Consider the following 20,272-nt stretch of genomic DNA (forward strand, 5'->3'; position numbering starts at 1 on the left):
ACTCCCATCAGTCATCATAAAATGAGAACGTTGTTGACAAGTAGCTGAGGTGCAGTTTTTACTTCTGGTCTTCCGATACTTGCTCTTCAGCATCTTAATGTGCTTGCTGCACTGGTCACCTGTCTGGAAAATCTGCAGAGGTGCCAGCTTTTTAGCTATCTACTAGTATACATGGGCATTCCTGGTGCTTTTCCTGAAATACACAATTTACTTGCCTTGCACCAGAGATTCACCAGAATTTGGCTGTGGTCCTGTAATCATGAAGCAGCTCACTTTGCAAAAGGCTTGATTGATTTGCTCTCTCTTGCAAATCCAGGAGATTCTCTGATACTGTGCTTGGAGATTGGTGATTAGAAGAGAATGGGTAAATGCTGACCTGATCTGCTGCTGCTCACCAAGTGGGAGAATGGCTTCCATTTTAATAGAATGGATTGCAGATTGTTGGGATAGAGAGAACTAATGAAGTTGTCGCATGGAATTGTGGGATACTTCTCATGGACTCCGAGGACCTGAGTGAAGCTGGGTTGCGTCTATACTGCAAAGCAACAGGGCTCGGACCTTGTGTCCTGGCTTGACCCGTGCTCTGACCCTCCAGCGCTGCAAGGTCCTGGGACCCTGGGTTTGAGCCCCCAGTTAGCACAATTGCAGTGTAGATGCAAGGGGGGAGGGGAATTAGGCTTGAGCCAAGCTCAAGGACAGGCTTATGTTGCAGTGTAGACATACCCCATGTCATTCACTTTCCCTGTTGGTTTAACAAAGGCAGAGGATAGAGTGAAAGTCTGTCTAGTGTGGTGCTTATCAACAAGTGTATTGTATTTTAGCAGCTTAACACAAAAACTGATTACATTTTTATCAATATCATCCTCTTACCTAAATTCTACTAGATACCTAATAGAATTGAAGTTTTCCTGTTTTTGGTTTAATAAAAATCAGCAATGTCCTTTTAAAAAAAAAAATTGGAGGTGTGGCAAACACACGGACTAAAAGGAAATTTGTGGGTAATATAACATGTCCTAGAAGCTTAGTTAAAAATACATCTTCTGGTTTGTATGTAGTGTAGTTGTAGCCATGTTGGTCCCAGGATATTAGAGAAGCAAGGTGGGTGAGGTAATACCTTTTATTGGACCAACTTCTGTTGATAAGAGAGAGACGCTTTCGAGCCACAAAGAAGAGGTGGTCTTCAGGTCTGGGAAAGGTACTCAGAGTGTCACAGCTAAATGCAAGGTGGAAGAGATTGCTTAGCATAAATAGTTAGCACGTACTATGAATTTAAGCTCCCAGGCTCATCTTTTGGAAGAGTTGTGCAGGTTTCCTATGAGGATGAAGCGTTACAAAGGGACCTCACAAAAGTGGGTGACTGGACAACAAAATGGCAGATGAAATTCAATGTTGATAAATGCAAAGTAATGCACATTGAAAAACATAATCCCAACTATACATATAAAATGATGGGGTCTAAATTATCTGTTACCACTCAAGGAAGAGATCTTGGAGTCATTGTGGATAGTTCTCTGAAAACATCCACTCAGTGTGCAGCAGCAGTCAAAAGGGCGAACAGAATGTTGGGAATCCTTAGGAAAGGGATGGATAAGACAGAAATATCATATTGCCTATATATAAATCCATGGTACACCCACATCTTGAATACTGCATGCAGATGTGGTTGCCCTATCTCAAAAAAGATATATTGGAATTGGAAAAGGTACAGAAAATGGCAACAAAAATGATTAGGAGTTATGGAACAGCTTCTGTATGAGGAAAGATAAAGAAAACTGGGACATCTCAGCTTGGAAAAGAGATGACTAAGGGGGAGGGATATGATAGAGGTCTATAAAATCATGACTAGTATGGAGAAATTAAATAAGGAAGTGTTTATTCCTTCTCATAACACAAGAACTAGGGTCACCAAATGAAATTAATAGGCAGGAGGTTTAAAACAAACAAAAGGAAGTATTTCTTCACACAACGCACAGTCAAACTGTGGAACTCTTTGCCAGAGGGTGTTGTGAAGACGAAGACTATAACAGAGTTCAAAAAAGAAAAGGAGTACTTGTGGCACCTTAGAGACTAACCAATTTATTTGAGCATGAGCTTTCGTGAGCTACAGCTGATGAAGTGAGCTGTAGCTCACGAAAGCTCATGCTCAGATAAATTGGTTAGTCTCTAAGGTGCCACAAGTACTCCTTTTCTTTTTGTGAATACAGACTAACACGGCTGTTACTCTGAAAAGAGTTCAAAAAAGAACTAGATAAATTCATGGAGGATAGGTCCATCAATGGCTATTGGTCAGGATGGGCAGGGATGGTGTCCCTAGTCTCTGTTTGCCAGAAGCTGGAAATGGGTGACAGGGAATGGATCACTTGATGATTACCTGTTCTGTTCATTCCCTCTGTCACCTGGCATTGGCCACTGTCGGAAGACAGGATATTGGGCTAGATGGACCTTTGGTCTGACCCAGTATGGCCGGTCTTATGACCAGATCTGTGTCTGACCAGTCAGTCCTTAAATTCATAACTCTGCTAGACACTAAAAATCATGGATTGAACAGACAGTGGATTTATGGCTTATTGCAACCACCTTTAACCCACAAATCCTCTCTTTTTGTCCTATGACTGCAGAGGTTTTAATAGGCCACTCTACCTTGAATGGTCCCTTAGAGTGTGTGCTAACTACTTATGTTAAACAGTCTGTTCCACCTTGCAATTAGCTGTGTCTTTCAGAGTACTTTTCCCAGACCTGAAGAAGAGCTCTCTGTGGCTTGTCTTTCTCACCAATAGAAGTTGGTTCAATAAAATATATTACCTCACCCACCTTGATCCTCTCATTTGGACATTTCTTGGTAGTTAGTAACCCTCTGGGTAATAGCAAGTGCCAGAGTTCTTTAATTATTGAACCATTATAATTTACAGCGTAGGAAGCCATCTGCTTCTTAACCATCTCTCTTGTCTAGCTAGGTGGAAACCATGGGCCCTGAGAGACGACAACTTATTAGAGGTCTCTGGGAATGTAATATTGAGTTAGGCTTGGCATAGTTTTAATGAACCATCTAATATTGTGCTAGTTTTGGTGATGAGCAGGTTCTCAGATGGGGGTGGGCTTAATAGGAAGCTGGCATCAAACATCTCTAGACTCTTTATAGCATTAGGCATGCTGTCAATGAACAATAACTACACACTCCACTTGTCTCTGCAACAGAGTGTCCTGTTTCTTTCATAAGGAATTTCACATTTTGGCCAGGCCATTTTTAGGAATGAGGCGGGATATTTGTATCAATTCTGAATGTAACCCATTCCTTTAGTTCTGCTTCATGTCCTTTCTCTCCTTTTACAGTTAGCATCTGTAATTTTGAAACAATATGTGGAGACTCACTGGTGTTCTCAGTCAGACAAGTTTAGGCATCCAGAGACCACAGAAAGGGTAAGATTCCTGTTTAATACTGTATTGGTTGCATGTTGCTTGTTTGCTGTAACTGATTTTTATCATTGTGGAAAGCTAAGGTTTCTGGTTGGCTTGTTTTGGGGTGGTGGTTGGTATTGATTTATTAGAGCGAGTAATGCCACCTATTATTTAGGTTGTCTAACACTTCCTGTTATAAGACCTGGTTTTCAGTTGCTTATAATTTTCCCAAACTTTAACTCTTTGGGCTGATTTAAAAAACAACAACAAAAAAAACTTCAGCTACATCCATTCAAGTGTTTCTGCTAATGAGGCTGTGAAAAAAGTCTTTCAATGTTTAAATAATTCTGGTGACCTTTTCTCTGAGAAGCACTTAACCCTGCCATGCTTTTGACCTTCTAATTGAAATTTGGCAGAGGGGCAGGCTTTGTGTGCATTTTGCTGTTCCTTTGAAAGTCTGCCCAAAATTGGTAAAGTTATAGACATTTGAAAAATCTCAGTTTGCACATGCTTAGTAGAGGCTTCTTAGAGTTTAGCAGCTAAAATTGCCAAAGACTCGGTCCTCACTGAGCATGCCTGAGTCACTCACGCTGAGTGGCTCCAGTCCAGGGCTACACAGGTGAAGCTGGACATTCCATGTAATAGTTGCTGTGAGCTGGGGTGGAGTCAGGCAGCAGACCTGAGAGCAGGGAGCTTCTCTTCTGTGCTCTCAGCAATTCTCCTGCTGGCATCCAGGCAGCATAGAGGATGAAGCCACCTGAACTCAAGTGCAGAGGGGACAAGAGCCAGACTGGGGGGAGGGTAAGGAGTAGATTGGGACAAGGTGTCTGGAGAGGCATGGAGCTAGTTGGCCTGGGGGACACCATACTGAGATCCGACAAGGAACTGGGTGCAGGGGGGGAGAACTGGGATTGACTTAGCAGGAAGACTGGGAACGAGAGGTGGGGAAGAGACTGACTCAGAAAGGCAACCCCAGAGAGGAGATCGGGACTGGCTAGGCAAGAACACTGGGACTGGGCTGAAGATCCAGGGGTGAGGGAAGATACAGGAATGGAACAATGACGGGTTGGAGGGGGTGGGGAAGGGGACAAACTTGTGGGGAAGGAGGCAGAAGAGTCTGTTCCCACCAAAGCGCACTCCCCTCCAGAGACTGGAATAGAACCCACAATTTCTGAATCTTGCCATTCCTCTGCTGTTGACAATTTGTTGAACCTAGCGGTAAATTCTCATCTCCCTCTAGTGCTGACACATATAGAGGATGACAGTCTACTACTGCTCTCAACTACTCCCTTAGCTCAAGCAGTGGAGGTCTGTGCAGTGGATCTGAAGGTTCCAACCAGCTAATAAACCATGTGTGTCAATATGTGCATGTGGGAGTTCTGTTTTGTAGTTTGCTTTGAAGAAAAAACAAACACCCTAGGAGATAACATTCTTTTAACATTTTTTTTGGTTTAAGGTTGCAAAGTCAAGCACATCTAGATTGGGGCTCACTGGAAGGGAAATTCTAATTGGAGAAATGAAAGGTGTTAGGAATTGGGTTAAATGTGAGCAGACATCCTGGGTATATTCACCACTAGATTTAGAACTCCTAGGAAAGGCTAGGGTCCTTTTTTATTTGGGATTACTTGGTGCGCTCATACCTTTCCTTCCCTTTGAAGGATTTTATGAGATTAAAACTGTGTATAAAGTATAAACTAAACTTTAATTGCAGCTTTACTTTTGGGAAAGCTTTTATATTTGGGTGTGTTTTATATGGGAAGAGTAATACATTTCTGCATGTTGTGCTCTGTCTCCTTTATAAATTGAAAGGAATCCAAATGTGCATGTTTTGAAATCACACTCAGGTACTTCCCTTAAACCTGATGCTAACAACAAAAGAATCTGCTAAACATATCAGAATGTGATGAGAGCAGTTTGAAAACACTATTGTTGTGTGTGATAAGTGATCTCTCTTGCTAAATATCATTATTCTCTGCAGGCAAAAGTTGCCATAAGGGAGCTGTTACCCAATGGCCTGAGAGAATCTATTAGTAAAGTGCGCTCAAGTGTTGCCTATGCAGTTTCAGCCATAGCCCACTGGGACTGGCCTGAGGCTTGGCCCCAGCTTTTCAATTTGTTGATGGAGATGCTGGTCAGTGGTGATCTGAATGCAGTGCATGGAGCCATGAGAGTACTTACAGGTATGTATATATGCATGACAAGACCTGAGCAGTTGTCCTGTTTTTTCCTTGACTTCGATGGTATTGTGCCACATTCCCACTTCTTGAGTGAAGTAAAGAAGCTGGAGCAGAAGTGGGGTGCCTGTGTGGTGCAGGAATTAAAGCCTCCAGCTCAGTCACTGCTAAACTTCCTTGTCATTAAGGCATAGCAGGGGTTCTCAAACTTCATTGCACTGTGACCCCCTTCTTACAATAAAAATTACTACATGACCCTAGGAGGGAGGACCAAAGCCTGAGCCCTGCTGCCGTGGATGGAGGGGCCAGAGCCCGAGCCCTGCTGTCCTGGGCGGGGGTGGGGGGAAAGCCCAAGGGCTTCAGCCCCAGGCAGGGAGCTTATATCCTGAGCCTCTCCTCCCAGGCCTGAAGTTCTCGGGCTTGGCTTCGGCTCCAGGCCCAGCAAGTCTAAACCAGCCCTCGCAACCCCTTTAAAATGTGGTCCCAACCCACTTTGGGATCCTGACCCACAGTTTGAGAACTGCTGGCATAGAGGAAAGTATGCTGTGCTAATAGGATACAGCTAGGAAGGAATTTCCATTATAAGATCCTATTTTTCAGGTACCTACAACTTTAATCTGACATTTCTTCTGCTTGTTCTCACTACCTGATGAGGTCTGTGTTTAACCAGACTTTCCAAATATACTAAAATCTGTTTGAAGAAAGATAGTATTCATGAACTAAGGGATTTTTAAAATCTTTTCTCACACAACTCGCTATTTACACTTTAATTGCGCCCTGGATTCCGCCACAGAATTATGCCTTTGGTTTGAACACATTTTGTTTACAAATAAAGTTATACTCTTGGAAAACAATCAGTATCAGATTTTTCTAACTGGTATGAACATGGGTATATGTGGAGCATTGTAAACTTGAAATGAGTTTCAAGCACTAGATACTGAGTATCGTTGGAGAAAACCAAATGCAAAAACTGTCAAGGCAACATTAATATTCAATTCTACTCTGAAAAGTGACTTTGGAAATAATATTATGAAGTGGTCTCTGTTTATGCTGGAGACATGCATGTTGAATGTGCTCAAGTTTTATAAGTAAAAACATATTTATAATTGCCAGTTCTACAAATTCACCTTGGATCAAAGAGTTCAGTTGTTTTTCCATTATATGTGTTGTTACAAGTAATAAAGGTTCTATAGGTGAAAATCTCCCTTCAGCAACACCAGGACATCTCATTGTTTTCACTGGGTTGAATTGGTATAATTGATTTGGAACTCAACAAAGCATTTTGTTGATATACAAAACTAAGTGCAGATTCCATTAGTTGTTGTGAGTGGGCTCCCAAGACTAACAGGAGTAAAAATCCGCAACAAATTTACTTTTATCACAAAAGTAAGCAGGTATTTTGAATACATCCAGGAAACAGATTGGAGAAGGAGACATTTTGTAGTCTTTTTCAGAGTAAAGCTACACTTTTATATTTGTGGCACCTTAGAGACTAACAAATTTATTAGAGCATAAGCTTTCGTGGGCTACAGCCCACTTCGTTGGATGCATTGAATGGAACATATAGTAAGATGTATATGTATGTGTGTATATATATGTATATACAGATAAGTTGGAAGTTACCATAGGAACTGTGAGAGGCTAATTACTTAAGATGAGCTATTATCAGCAGGAGAAAAAAAACTTTTGTAGTGATAATCAAGATGGCCCATTTAGACAGTTGACAAGAAGGTGTGAGGATACTTAAGGAAATAGATTCAATATGTGTAATGACCCAACCACTCCCAGTCTCTATTCAAACCCAAGTTAATGGTATCTAGTTTGCATATTAATTCAAGCTCAGCAGTTTCTCGTTGGAGTCTGTTTTTGAAGCTTTTCTGTTGCAAAATTGCCACCCTTAAATCTTGTACTGAGTGGCCAGAGAGGTTGAAGTGTTCTCCTACCAGTTTTTGAATGTTATGATGCCCGATGTCAGATTTGTGTCCATTTATTCTTTTGCGTATTGAATAAATGCTCAAATAAATTGGTTAATCTCGAAGGTGCCACAAGTACTCCTTTTCTTTTTGCGAATACAGACTAACACGGCTGTTACTCTGAAACGTTCAAAAACTGGTAGGAGAACACTTCAACCTCTCTGGCCACTCAGTAAAAGATTTAAGGGTGGCAATTTTGCAACAGAAAAGCTTCAAAAACAGACTCCAACGAGAAACTGCTGAGCTTGAATTAATATGCAAACTAGATACCATTAACTTGGGTTTGAATAGAGACTGGGAGTGGTTGGGTCATTACACATATTGAATCTATTTCCTTAAGTATCCTCACACCTTCTTGTCAACTGTCTAAATGGGCCATCTTGATTATCACTACAAAAGTTTTTTTTCTCCTGCTGATAATAGCTCATCTTAAGTAATTAGCCTCTCACAGTTCCTATGGTAACTTCCAATTTACCTGTGTGTGTGTGTGTTTTATATAAAATCTCTAATATCTTACTATATGTTCCATTCTATGCATCCGATGAAGTGGGCTGTAGCCCACGAAAGCTTATGCTCTAATAAATTTGTTAGCTTCTAAGGTGCCACAAGTACTCCTGTTCTTTTTGCGAATACAGACTAACACGGCTGCTACTCTGAAACTTTTATATTTGAGATTTTTAAATTAAAGTTAGAAAAATGGAAATCCCTGCGCAAGTATGAATGTGGCCTTGTAATTTTCATTACTTTATAATGCTGGATCCAATAACTTTATGCATTTAATGTAATCTAAATTGCAAAAGCTATTAATTCAGCATTAAGGTTGTACAGTGAAAAGCAGAGCTGGTAGGCACATATGCACTATTCCTGTTTTTCTTGCTATATGAATAATATATCCCAGCTAAAAGCTATGGTAAACTAGGTTAAGGTGGAGATATCAGTTTACACGTCTGTAATTTAAGGTTAAAAATATTTCAGCTATTACCAACTTAGGAAATTCAGCATTACCAATTTAGGAAAACAAGCATTACTAATTTATGAAATTTAGAGTTGTTTAACTTGAAAGAAATCCCTGCGGTGACACCAAGCAATAATGGCACAATTATGATTAGTGCATAATAGTGTTTGTAGTTCCAGATTAAACTGATTCTTAAAACACTAATTTTTTTCCCTTTTTTTGCTCATGGTATCATTACAGGGCAAAGTTTGAGGTAGTTCATTTCCATACTTTAACATGTTTTGATTTCTTTGAGGTTAATTACAATATTCCTATAATATTTTTGACCTTAAATCACTGATACGTACTCAACCTTAACTCCAGTTTAACAGAAAGAAAAGGAGTACTTGTGGCACCTTAGAGACTAACCAATTTATTTGAGCATAAGCTTTCTTTGATTAGAACCCACTTCATCAGATGCATGGAGTGAAAATACAGGAGCAGGTATAAATACATCAAAGGATGGGGGTTGCTTTAACAAGTGTGAGGTCAGTCTAATGAGATAAATCAATTAACAGCAGGATACCAAGGGAGGAAAAATAACTTTTGAAGTGGTAATGAGAGAGGCCCATTACAGACACTTGACAAGAAGGTGCGAGTAACAGTAGGGAGAAATTAGTCTCTAAGGTGCCACAAGTACTCCTTTTCTTTTTGCGAATACAGACTAACACGGCTGTTACTCTGAAACCTGTCAGTTTAACAGAGTTATCTAGGAATTTATTTCTTTAAATGATCAAAGGTGTCATACATGAACACTAAACAAGAAACCCAAAGATACTGCTGAGATTTGTAATGACTTTAAGATAAGTAGTATGAACCTTAAATTTTCTTTTAAATCTGAGTGCCATATTCACCAGTACACTCTGGCTTTTTTCCCTTAAGGGGCAGTTCAGTGCAGCCAGAAAGTACTGGCCAGTTTTTCCTAGTTTCTAACCCCTGTAATTCTCTGGTGTATGCACACCCTAACTTCCCCCTCTCTATTTCTCCACATTTCCCCCAATTTGTACACACCCCAGCTTTCCCTTTCTCCTGGCCCCAAGGGTTTCCCTGCCCATCACGCTGTTTCATTACTTGGAGAGTTGATCTAGTGGAAGGGGTAGTTTTAAAAACAATTTTGGGGTGATTGGTCATTTTTGCTGCTATTTTTCATAATTGAAAATTTTTTTGCAACGGGGCTGCCAAATGTTCTTTTACGGAAATCTCTATAAAGAATTGTAATATCTGTCAATGCCTACCACTTCCCATTGCCCTCAAAACCAATGAAAACTGGTGGTTATAATGGAAACTATTTAGCAGCCTTAACTCCATTGGATACTGTTGGTGCCGGCTAGAATATTAAAATATTCATTATAGTGACTCATGCCTAGCACCATAGCATCTAGGTGCTTATTTACAAAATATAGCAGCACAAATTATATAAATCCAGGGCTGGCTGATCATTGGTGCGAAGCCTCACCAGTAATGTCCTATCTGTCATGTGGCTAATCACTGCTGGGTGTAGTACCTCTTGCTGACACGGGGAGTATCTATGAGGCTGAAGCTGCTCCATCCTTTGGAAGTTGCTGTACATCTTTCTATCATTGGGGGAGCTTTGGCCTGGCAGCAGAGGGAGAAGGGACAAGGCATGGAGTACAGGCTTCTGTGGGGTTATCTCCAGATAGCAACAGTATAGGGCTGTTTGCACATGCCCCTGCTGACCCTGGAACATCCATTTTCCACATGGAAAATATGAGCTACTTCAAAAGGGGATTTGGTGCAGAATGTTATCTGCAGCCTCAGCACTAATTTTGGATACCAACTGCTACTGTATTAAATAATGGGGAGCATTAATCAAAACTATTGTCAAAAATGTTAGCAGCTCACATGTTAGATGTGTAGTCTTTAAGGCCAGAAGGGACCATCATGATCATCTAGTCTGACCCATCTGCACATCGCAGGCCATAGAACCTCACCCACCCCCTCCTTTAATAGGCCCATAACTTCTGGCTTAGTTACTGAAGTCCTCAAATCTTGATTTAAAGACCTCAAGTTACAGAGAATCCATGATTTACTCCAGTTCAAACCAGCAAGTGACTCGTGCCCCACACTGCAGAGGAAGGTGAAAAACTTGGGTTACTGCCAGTCTGACTTGGGGGGAAATCACTTTTCAACCCCAAATATGGCTATTAGTTAGACCCTGAACATGTGGGTGAGACCCACCAATTAGATACCTGAGAGAGAATTCTATGTAGTAAGTCAGAGCCCTCCCCATCTAGTGTCCCGTCTCTGGTCATTGGAGATATTGCTTAGTGGCAGTTGCCATATGCCACTGTAGGCAACCTCATCATACCATTTCCTCCATAAACGTATCAAGTTCAGTCTTAAAACAGGTTTGGTTTTTACCCCCACTGCTTCCATTGGAAGGCTATTCCAGAACTTCACTCCTCTGGTGGTTAGAAATTGTTGCCTAATTTCATGTCTAAATTTCTGCCAAGGTCATTAACGAAAATGTTAACTAAGATTGGTCCCAAGACTGATCCTTGAGGAACTCCATTAATAAACTTCCTCCAGCCTGACGGTTCACCGTTCAGCATGACCAGTTTTACTCTCCCCTTCAACAAGTTCCTTTGCTATCTTTTGATTCTCATATTAATCCCCATCTTCTCCAAGTTAACTAACTTCCCATGTGGAACTGTATCAAATGCTTTAGTGAAATCCAGGCAGATGGCATGTACTACATTTACTTTGTCTAGAAAATCAGTTATCTCAAAGAAGGAGATGGGGTTGGTCTGGCACAATCTACCTTTTGTAAAACCATGCTGTATTTTATCCCCATTACCGTTTACCTCTGTGTTCTTAACTACTCCTTCAAAATTTGTTCTAAGATCTTGCATACAATTGAGGTCACACTAATGGGGCTGTAGTTTCCTAAATCACATTTTTTTTTTCTTCCTTTCTCTAAAGAAGGGACTGTAGTTGCAGTTCTCCTGTCATAGGGTACGACACCCCACATTTATGGATTCATAAAAGATACTTCCTATTGGGATTGCAATTCCATGTGCCAGCTCCTCTAATATTCTTGGGTGGAGATTATCCAGGCTTCCCAATTTAGTCCCATTCATAGAATCATAGAATGTCAGGGTTGGAAGGGACCTCAGGAGGTCATTTAGTCTAACCCCCTGCTCAAAGCAGGACCAATCCCTAACTAAGTCATCCTGGCCAAGGCTTTGTCAAGCCTGATCTTAAAAACTTCTAAGGAAGGGGATTCCACCACCTCCCTAGGTAATGCATTCCAGTGTTTCACCACCCTCCTAATGAAAAAGTTTTTCCTAATATCCAACCTAAACCTCCCCCACTGCAACTTGAGACCATTACTCCTTGTTCTGTCATCTGCTACCACTGAGAACAGTCTAGAGCCATCCTCTTTGGAACCACCTCTCAGGTAGTTGAAAGCAGCTATCAAATCCCCCCTCATTCTTCTCTTCCGCAGACTAAACAATTCCAGTTCCCTCAGCCTCTCCTCATAAGTCATGTGTTCCAGTCCCCTAATCATTTTTGTTGCCCTCTCCTGGATGTTTTCCAATTTTTCCACATCCTTCTTGTAGAGTGGGGCCCAAAACTGGACACAGTACTCCATATGAGGCCTCACCAATGTCGAATAGAGGAAGAACAATCATGGGTGGGTAGAAAGCTGGCTAGATTGTCGGGCTCAACGGGTAGTGATCAATGGCTCCATGTCTAGTTGGCAGCCGGTATCAAGTGGAGTACCCCAAGGGTCGGTCCTGGGGCCGGTTTTGTTCAATATCTTCATAAATGATCTGGAGGATGGTGTGGATTGCACTCTCAGCAAATTTGCAGATGATACTAAACTGGGAGGAGTGGTAGAGACGCTGGAGGGGAGGCATAGGATACAGAAGGACCTAGACAAATTGGAGGATTGGGCCAAAAGAAATCTGATGAGGTTCAACAAGGATAAGTGCAGGGTCCTGCACTTAGGACGGAAGAACCCAATGCACCGCTACACACTAGGGACCGAATGGCTAGGCAGCAGTTCTGCGGAAAAGGACCTAGGGGTGACAGTGGACGAGAAGCTGGATATGAGTCAGCAGTGTGCCCTTGTTGCCAAGAAGGCCAGTGGCATTTTGGGATGTATAAGTAGGGGCATAGCGAGCAGATCGAGGGACGTGATCGTTCCCCTCTATTCGACATTGGTGAGGCCTCATCTGGAGTACTGTGTCCAGTTTTGGGCCCCACACTTCAAGAAGGATGTGGATAAATTGGAGAGAGTCCAGCGAAGGGCAACAAAAATGATTAGGGGTCTGGAACACATGAGTTATGAGGAGAGGCTGAGGGAGCTGGGATTGTTTAGCCTGCAGAAGAGAAGAATGAGGGGGGATTTGATAGCTGCTTTCAACTACCTGAAAGGGGGTTCCAAAGAGGATGGCTCTAGACTGTTCTCAATGGTAGCAGATGACAGAACGAGGAGTAATGGTCTCAAGTTGCAGTGGGGGAGGTTTAGATTGGATATTAGGAAAAACTTTTTCACTAAGAGGGTGGTGAAACACTGGAATGTGTTACCTAGGGAGGTGGTAGAATCTCCTTCCTTAGAGGTTTTTAAGGTCAGGCTTGACAAAGCCCTGGCTGGGATGATTTAACTGGGAATTGGTCCTGCTTCGAGCAGGGGGTTGGACTAGATGACCTTCTGGGGTCCCTTCCAACCCTGATATTCTATGATTCTATGTCCCTCGATCTGCTGGCAATGCCCCTGCTTATACAGCCCCAAATGCCATTGGCCTTCTTGGCAACAAGGGCACACTGTTGACTCATATTCAGCTTCTTGTCCACTGTAACCCCTAGGTTCTTTTCTGCATGACTGCTGCCTAGCCATTCGGTCCCTAGTCCGTAGCAGTACATGGGATTCTTCCATCCTAAGTGCAGGACTCTGCACTTGTCCTTGTTGAACCTCATCAGATTCTTTTGGCCCAATCCTCTAATTTGCCTAGGGCTGTCTGTATCCTATCCCTACCCTCCAGCGTATCTACCACTCATCCCAGTTTAGTGTCATCTGCAAACTTGCTGAGGGTGTAATCCACACCATCCTCCAGAACATTAATGAAGATATTGAATAAAACCGGCGCCAGGACTGACCCTTGGGGCACTCCACTTGCTACCGGCTGCCAACTAGACATGGAGCCATTGATCACTACCCGTTGAGCCCGACAATCTTGCCAGCTTTCTATCCACCTTATAGTCCATTCATCAGCCCATACTTCTTTAACTTGCTGGCAAGAATACTGTGACTGTGTCAAAAGCTTTGCTAAAGTCAAGGAACAACACGTCCACTGCTTTCCCCTCATCCACAGAGCCAGTTATCTCATCATAGAAGGCAATTATATTAGTCAGGCATGACTTGTCCTTGGTGAATCCATGCTGACTGTTCCTGATCACTTTCCTCTCCTCTAAGTGCTTCAGAATTGATTCCTTGAGGACCTGCTCCATGATTTTTCCAGGGACTGAGGTGAGGCTGGCTGGCCTGTAATTCCCCGGATCCTCCTCCTTCCCTATTTTAAAGATGGGTACTACATTAGCCTTTTTCCAGTCATCCGGGACCTCCCCCGATTGCCATGAGTTTTGAAAGATAATGGCCAATGGCTCTGCAATCACATCCGCCAACTCCTTTAGCACTCTCAGATGCAGCGCATCCGGCCCCATGGACTTGTGTTCATCCAGCTTTTCTAAATAGTCCCGAACCACTTCTTTCTCCACAGAGGACTGGTCACCTCCTCCCCATGCTGTGCTGCCCAGTGCAGCAGTCTGTGAGCTGATATTGTTCGTGAAGACAAAGGCAAAACAAAAGCATTGAGTACTTCAGCTTTTTCCACATCCTCTGTCACTAGGTTGCCTCCGTCATTCAGTAAATGGCCCACACTTTCCTCGACTTTCTTCTTGTTGCTAACATACCTGAAGAAACCCTTCTTGTTACTCTTAACATCTCTTGCTGGCTGCAACTCCAGGTGTGATTTGGCCTTCCTGATTTCACTCCTGTATGCCCGACCAATATTTTTATACTCTTCCCTGGTCATTTGTCCAATCTTCCACTTTTTGTAAGCTTCTTCCATTAGATTGTTTGAGTTTGGCGTCCACCTCAGATGTGGTAATTTATTCTTTCATATCCTCATTCCCATTACCACCCTTCTGCTGCCCCCAAGCTCCTCATTTTCCTTAGTAAAAAATGAAGCAAAGCATTTGTTCAGATGTTGGACTGTACCGAGATTATCTTTAATTGCCACCCTGTCCTCAGCGCCTAGCGGTCTCACCTTTCCTTGCTTTCTTTTTATTTACAGGGCTAAAGAAATCTTTACTGTTTTTAATTTCCTATGTAAGCGCTAGCTCTGCTTGCCTTTTGGCAGTTCTCACTTTTTCCTTATGCTTTCTGATCTCAAGGGTATGTCTACACTTCCGTTAAAAACCTTCAGGTGGCCCATGCAAGCTCACTCAGACTTGCAGGGCTGCAGCCTAAGCTCTGGGACCCTCCCATCTCATAGGGTTCTAGAGCCCAGGCTCCCATCTGAATGCAAACATCTACACTGTCATTAAATAGCCCCTTAGCCTGAGCCGTGTGAGCCTAGTCAACTGGCACGGGCCAGATGTGGGTTTTTAATTGCAGTGTAGAAACACCCCCAAGAGAGAGCTTTCCTTGTTGGTCCATTCCTTTTTCCATTCCTTGTGGACTTTCTTCTTGCCCTTAATAATCTGCCTGAAATGCTTGTTCATCCAGTTTAGTCTGCAACTTGTCCCTACAAATTTTTTCCCCCTGCTTGGAATGCAGGCTGCAACTGCAACTTTGATTTAAAGTAATTCCAAGACTCCTCCACATTCTTGAAATCAATGAGCCTGCCTGCAGACCTAGTTTGTAGGGGGGGTTGTGGTACTGCTACCCTTACTTCTGCGTTGCTGCTGGCGGAAGTGCTGCCTTCAGAGCTGGGCAGCTAGAGAGCGGCGGCTGCTGACTGAGGGCCCAGCTCTGAAGGCAGAGCTCCTGCCAGCAGCAGTGCAGAAGTAAGGATGCCATGGCTTGGTATTACCACCCTTACTTCTGCATTGCTGCCTACGGAGCTGGGCCCTTGGTCAGCAGACGCCACTCTCCAGCCACTGAGCTCTGAAGGCAGCAGCACAGAAATAAGAGTGGCATGGTAGGATATTGCCATCCTTAGTTCTGCACTGCTGCTGGCGGGGCGCTACCTTCAGAGCTGGGCGCCCAACTAATAGCTGCCTCTCTATGGCCACCCAGTTCTGAAGGCAGCCCAGAAGTAAGGGTGGCAATACCGCAACCCCCCTTAAATAACCTTGTCACCCCCCTGCAACTCCATTTTGGGTCAGGCCCCCCAGTTTGAGAGACGCTGGTCTCCGCTCCTGAAATGTGCATATTATAGGGTAAAAGTACACAAGACCAGATTTCACAGGGGGAGACCAGATTTCATAATCCGTGACACGTTTTTCATGGCCTTGAATTTGGTAGGGCCCTACACACTGGTGTAAATTAAAGTTTAACGAAGAATAAAATCACTTCTATTGTTGAGGCTGAACTGAATTGGAGTGTGAACCTGGGAGATAATGCTCACATGTATGGGGACTCTCCTCTTTACTTGTTTCTCTTCCTAGAGTTTACCCGGGAAGTGACAGACACACAGATGCCACTCGTCGCTCCTGTTATTCTTCCTGAGATGTACAAAATTTTCACAATGGCGGAGGTATGGCAAAGAACTATTTGTCTTCACTGTTAGTGGTACTAACTAAATGACAACATATTGCCGGTTAGTAGGTTAGGGAGGGAGGTGCCTGTTCTGAAGGAATAAAGAAATGTAGATGTAGCTAGATGTCATGTGTTTGAAAGTAATTAAATATTGTGATGACCTACTGAATGCATTAAGAGGGTATTTCAGGTAAGTGAGAATGAGATTGTGTTGGATTCTGATATCTCTCTCTCCTTTTCCTGCAGTTTTGGTTACTACAATGTCTCTTAGGAGTTTTCAGGTTCATTGTTCAGTGTTAAGAAATTAGCTGGTGACTTGTTCAAATTTAGACTGTGCTGAAGAAAGAGAAATCTCTGAAATAAGTGTGTTAAGGATAACATATGAGCATGGTTAATGGTAGTGATTAAACACACTTTCGCTTCCCTGGTATCACCAGCATTTTTCTTGTCACACCTGAGACATATATGTTTTCTAAAAGGTATATGGTATTCGCACCAGATCACGTGCAGTAGAGATCTTCACCACATGTGCCCATATGATCTGTAACATGGAGGAGTTGGAGAAGGTAAGTTTGATTTTCAGTTCATGAGTTCATTGTATATTGCAGGAAATTATTCTGAGCAGGTGTAAAATTAGCATCTGTTTGGAAACTTAGAATATTTATTCTATACTACAGTAATTTTGGGGAAAATGTTATATTTCTCTTATATGCAAAGTGGCCGAATCTCTACTTCAAGTGCAAAACTCAATGCAACTGGCTTCTTCACACTTAATTTTAACTCCTAAACTGATCAATAGATTTACTTGGAACTTGTGAGAAAACATTTTCAGGACACAGATTAAGTGCTGTAATTTGGGGAAGAAGGCACCATATGGTCCATTCTGGAGGTCCTCCTCATGGCTGTCACAGTTACTGAGCGAATTGCACCTCTGACTCTTGATCTCTTCCAGTGCACCCCCCTTTAGGTTTTGGGCCTTGGGCGGTCACCTGGGTCCAGGTGGAATCATTCTGTTCTCCCATTGTCAGACCAGGCCCTGGGTTGCAATCCCCTAGTACTAACTGTGATTACCTCTGCAGGTTTGACTTAAGTTCAGACCCTGCAGTTCTGCTCTCAGGGATAAGAGAGAGCCTCCTTAAGGCAAAGTATTATTTATTTAGAGGAAGGGATTTCTCTGAAATATTTATCTTAAAAACAGTAAAACAGACTACATATATCTAGCTTTTCCCTGAGACTTACCATTCCCAGGCTCTGAGAAAGCCCATGTCTTCAGGTTCCTTCAGCGGAGTCTCTGTCTCCCCCCCCCCCATACCCCCCCATCAGTCTGTCTTTCTAAAAGCTTGTCCCATTGCCTTTCAGGTGTGCTGGGGTGTTCTTATTTAGATTTCTTGTGCTGCTTTCTTGAGTATGGAACTAATAACGAGGATGTTGAATACTGCTTTAAGTTTCAGAGTAACAGCCGTGTTAGTCTGTATTTGCAAAAAGAAAAGGAGTACTTGTGGCACCTTAGAGACTAACCAATGTATTTGAGCATGAGCTTTTGTGAGCTACAGCTCACTTCATTGGATGCATACTGTGGAAAATACAGAAGATGTTTGCTTTTATACACACAAATCATGAAAAAATGGGTGTTTATCACTACAAAAGGTTTTCTCTCCCCCCACCCCACTCTCCTGTTGGTAATAGCTTATCTAAAGTGATCACTCTCCTTACAATGTGTATGATAATCAAGGTGGGCCATTTCCAGCACAAATTCAGAGTTTAATAAGAACGTCTGGGGGGAGGGGGTGTGTTAGGAAAACAAGGAGAAATAGGTTTCCTTGCATAATGACTTAGCCACTCCCAGTCTCTATTCAAGCCTAAGTTAATTGTATCCAATTTGCAAATGAATTCCAATTCAGCAGTCTCTCACTGGAGTCTGGATTTGAATGCCCCTCTGCCATGTACATTGGTCAAACTGGACAGTCTCTATGTAAAAGAATAAATGGACACAAATCAGATGTCAAGAATTATAACATTCATAAACCAGTCGGAGAACACTTCAATCTCTCTGGTCACGCGATTACAGACATGAAAGTTGCCATATTACAACAGAAAAACTTCAAATCCAGACTTCAGCGAGAGACTGCTGAATTGGAATTCATTTGCAAATTGGATACAATTAACTTAGGCTTGAATAGAGACTGGGAATGGCTAATTCATTATGCAAGGTAACCTATTTCCCCTTGTTTTCCTACCCCCCCCCTCCTCAGACATTCTTGTTAAACCCTGGATTTGTGCTAGAAATGGCCCACCTTGATTATCATACACATTGTAAGGAGAGTGATCACTTTAGATAAGCTATTACCAGCAGGAGAGTGGGGTGGGGGGAGAGAAAACCTTTTGTAGTGATAAACACCCATTTTTTTCATGATTTGTGTGTATAAAAGCAAACATCTTCTGTATTTTCCACAGTATGCATCCAATGAAGTGAGCTGTAGCTCACGAAAGCTTATGCTCAAATAAATTGGTTAGTCTCTAAGGTGCCACAAGTACTGCTTTAAGTGTGGAACTTAACTGTCTTTCTTACGGAGTCACAACCAGTGCCTTTATAATATTGCGTAAGTTTTGATGTGTCTGATTTTTCTTACTTTGTCCAAAGTGCAGACTTTAATCTTGCTCCACCTAGCACCATTTACAGCCAAAATGCAAATTGCAGCCAAAATGCTTTTTGTATATATTACCCAGAGAAATCAACACAGCAATTCTCATGCCAGCTTTTATTACTTAAGACAGTTTTTGAAAAGCTTGCTCTGCTTTGCAATTGTTGCTGGCTTCCAAACTGAAAAGCCAGTCAGTTTGACAGTCATTGTGAAGAGGCACCCCCGGAAGCTGCATGTGAGTCCTCAATGCACAGCAGTTGTCATCAGCCTCTACTTTGTTTTGGGGCAACATAACGGTATGATTTCCATTGCTGTCTGTGAGCTTCAGCTTTTAATAGTGTGCATGTAAATTTACCAGTTATTGTAGACTGTCTTTTTGTTCTGTTTGTACAGCGCCTGGCACAGTGGTGTCCTGGTCCATGTCTGAGACGCCCAAGTGCTATGGTAATACTAATGTATAGAATTCAATACTACTTGTATTTGTTGTGACTAGGGTGCAGCCAAAGTCCTGATCTTTCCTGTAGTGCAGCAGTTCACAGAGGCCTTTGTTCAGGCCCTACAGATGCCTGATGGGCCTACATCGGACAGTGGATTTAAAATGGAGGTCTTAAAGGTAAGCACATAGTGTGGTACAGTAATTAATACCCACATGTATGTTGTCTTAACACGGAGACAGAAAAACAAGGCTAATGTCGTCCTTGTTGGCATTACACATTTTGAGTTGCAGAGTGCTGTGACTCCAACAACTTGCAATGTTAACATGAGCCATTTTGTCTGAATGAGTTGTAGATGCGTATGGTTAGCTGTCTTTGTCAGCTGTGGACTCAGGTGTGTGTGCGCATGCATGCACATGAGAGAGCTGTAGCTTGTCTCTATGATGGCAGACAAATAGGTGGTGGGATTCTAATTTTGTTAGCTGGTATTTGGTGTATTCTAACTGGGAATGTCTGTTTTTGATTAAGGTGATTTGAATCTTCACAAATGTACACAGTGTATCTTGACAGCTTTTTGATTACAGTCAGGACCCTGTGTGTTCCATGATTCCAAGGCTGTGGTATTCATTTCTTGCTGCAGAATTATGCTACAGAATGTTTTAATTTAAAAAAAAATCTGGTCCTTATGGTTGCAAAGGGAACAGTGAAAATGTGAACCGAGTGTCAACTGATGGTGTTTTCTTCCTGAGTTTTCAGATAGCTTGGATCCAGTACCTTTTAGAAATCTGACTTGCCTCACTCTTCTCAGTCAGAAGAACCCTGTGGATTCTGTGGTTTATGGTCTGGATAAATTGGCATCTTTCCAAGATGCTGTGGAAGTTGCAATTTTGTTGTTTTGGGCTTTGGACATTTTGTGTCTCAGCCCTG

At 42.5% G+C, this 20,272-nt stretch overlaps 1 protein-coding gene across 3 annotated transcripts in view; it reads left to right on the forward strand.

The window, feature by feature from the left end:
* IPO9 (importin 9) overlaps window positions 1-20,272 on the forward strand; it is a 205,505-nt gene that overhangs the window by 47,085 nt on the left and 138,148 nt on the right. For all 3 annotated transcript variants that reach the window (XM_084611069.1, XM_084611070.1, XM_084611071.1), the window contains exons 3-7: window positions 3,331-3,417; window positions 5,375-5,576; window positions 16,179-16,267; window positions 16,749-16,835; window positions 19,405-19,524. In XM_084611069.1, the coding sequence (XP_084467195.1) occupies window positions 3,331-3,417; window positions 5,375-5,576; window positions 16,179-16,267; window positions 16,749-16,835; window positions 19,405-19,524 (585 nt within the window). The remainder of the gene's footprint in view (window positions 1-3,330; window positions 3,418-5,374; window positions 5,577-16,178; window positions 16,268-16,748; window positions 16,836-19,404; window positions 19,525-20,272) is intronic.

Source organism: Lepidochelys olivacea, assembly GCF_965140295.1.
Source record: "Lepidochelys olivacea isolate rLepOli2 genome assembly, chromosome: 21".
Lineage (NCBI taxonomy): Eukaryota > Metazoa > Chordata > Testudines > Cheloniidae > Lepidochelys > Lepidochelys olivacea.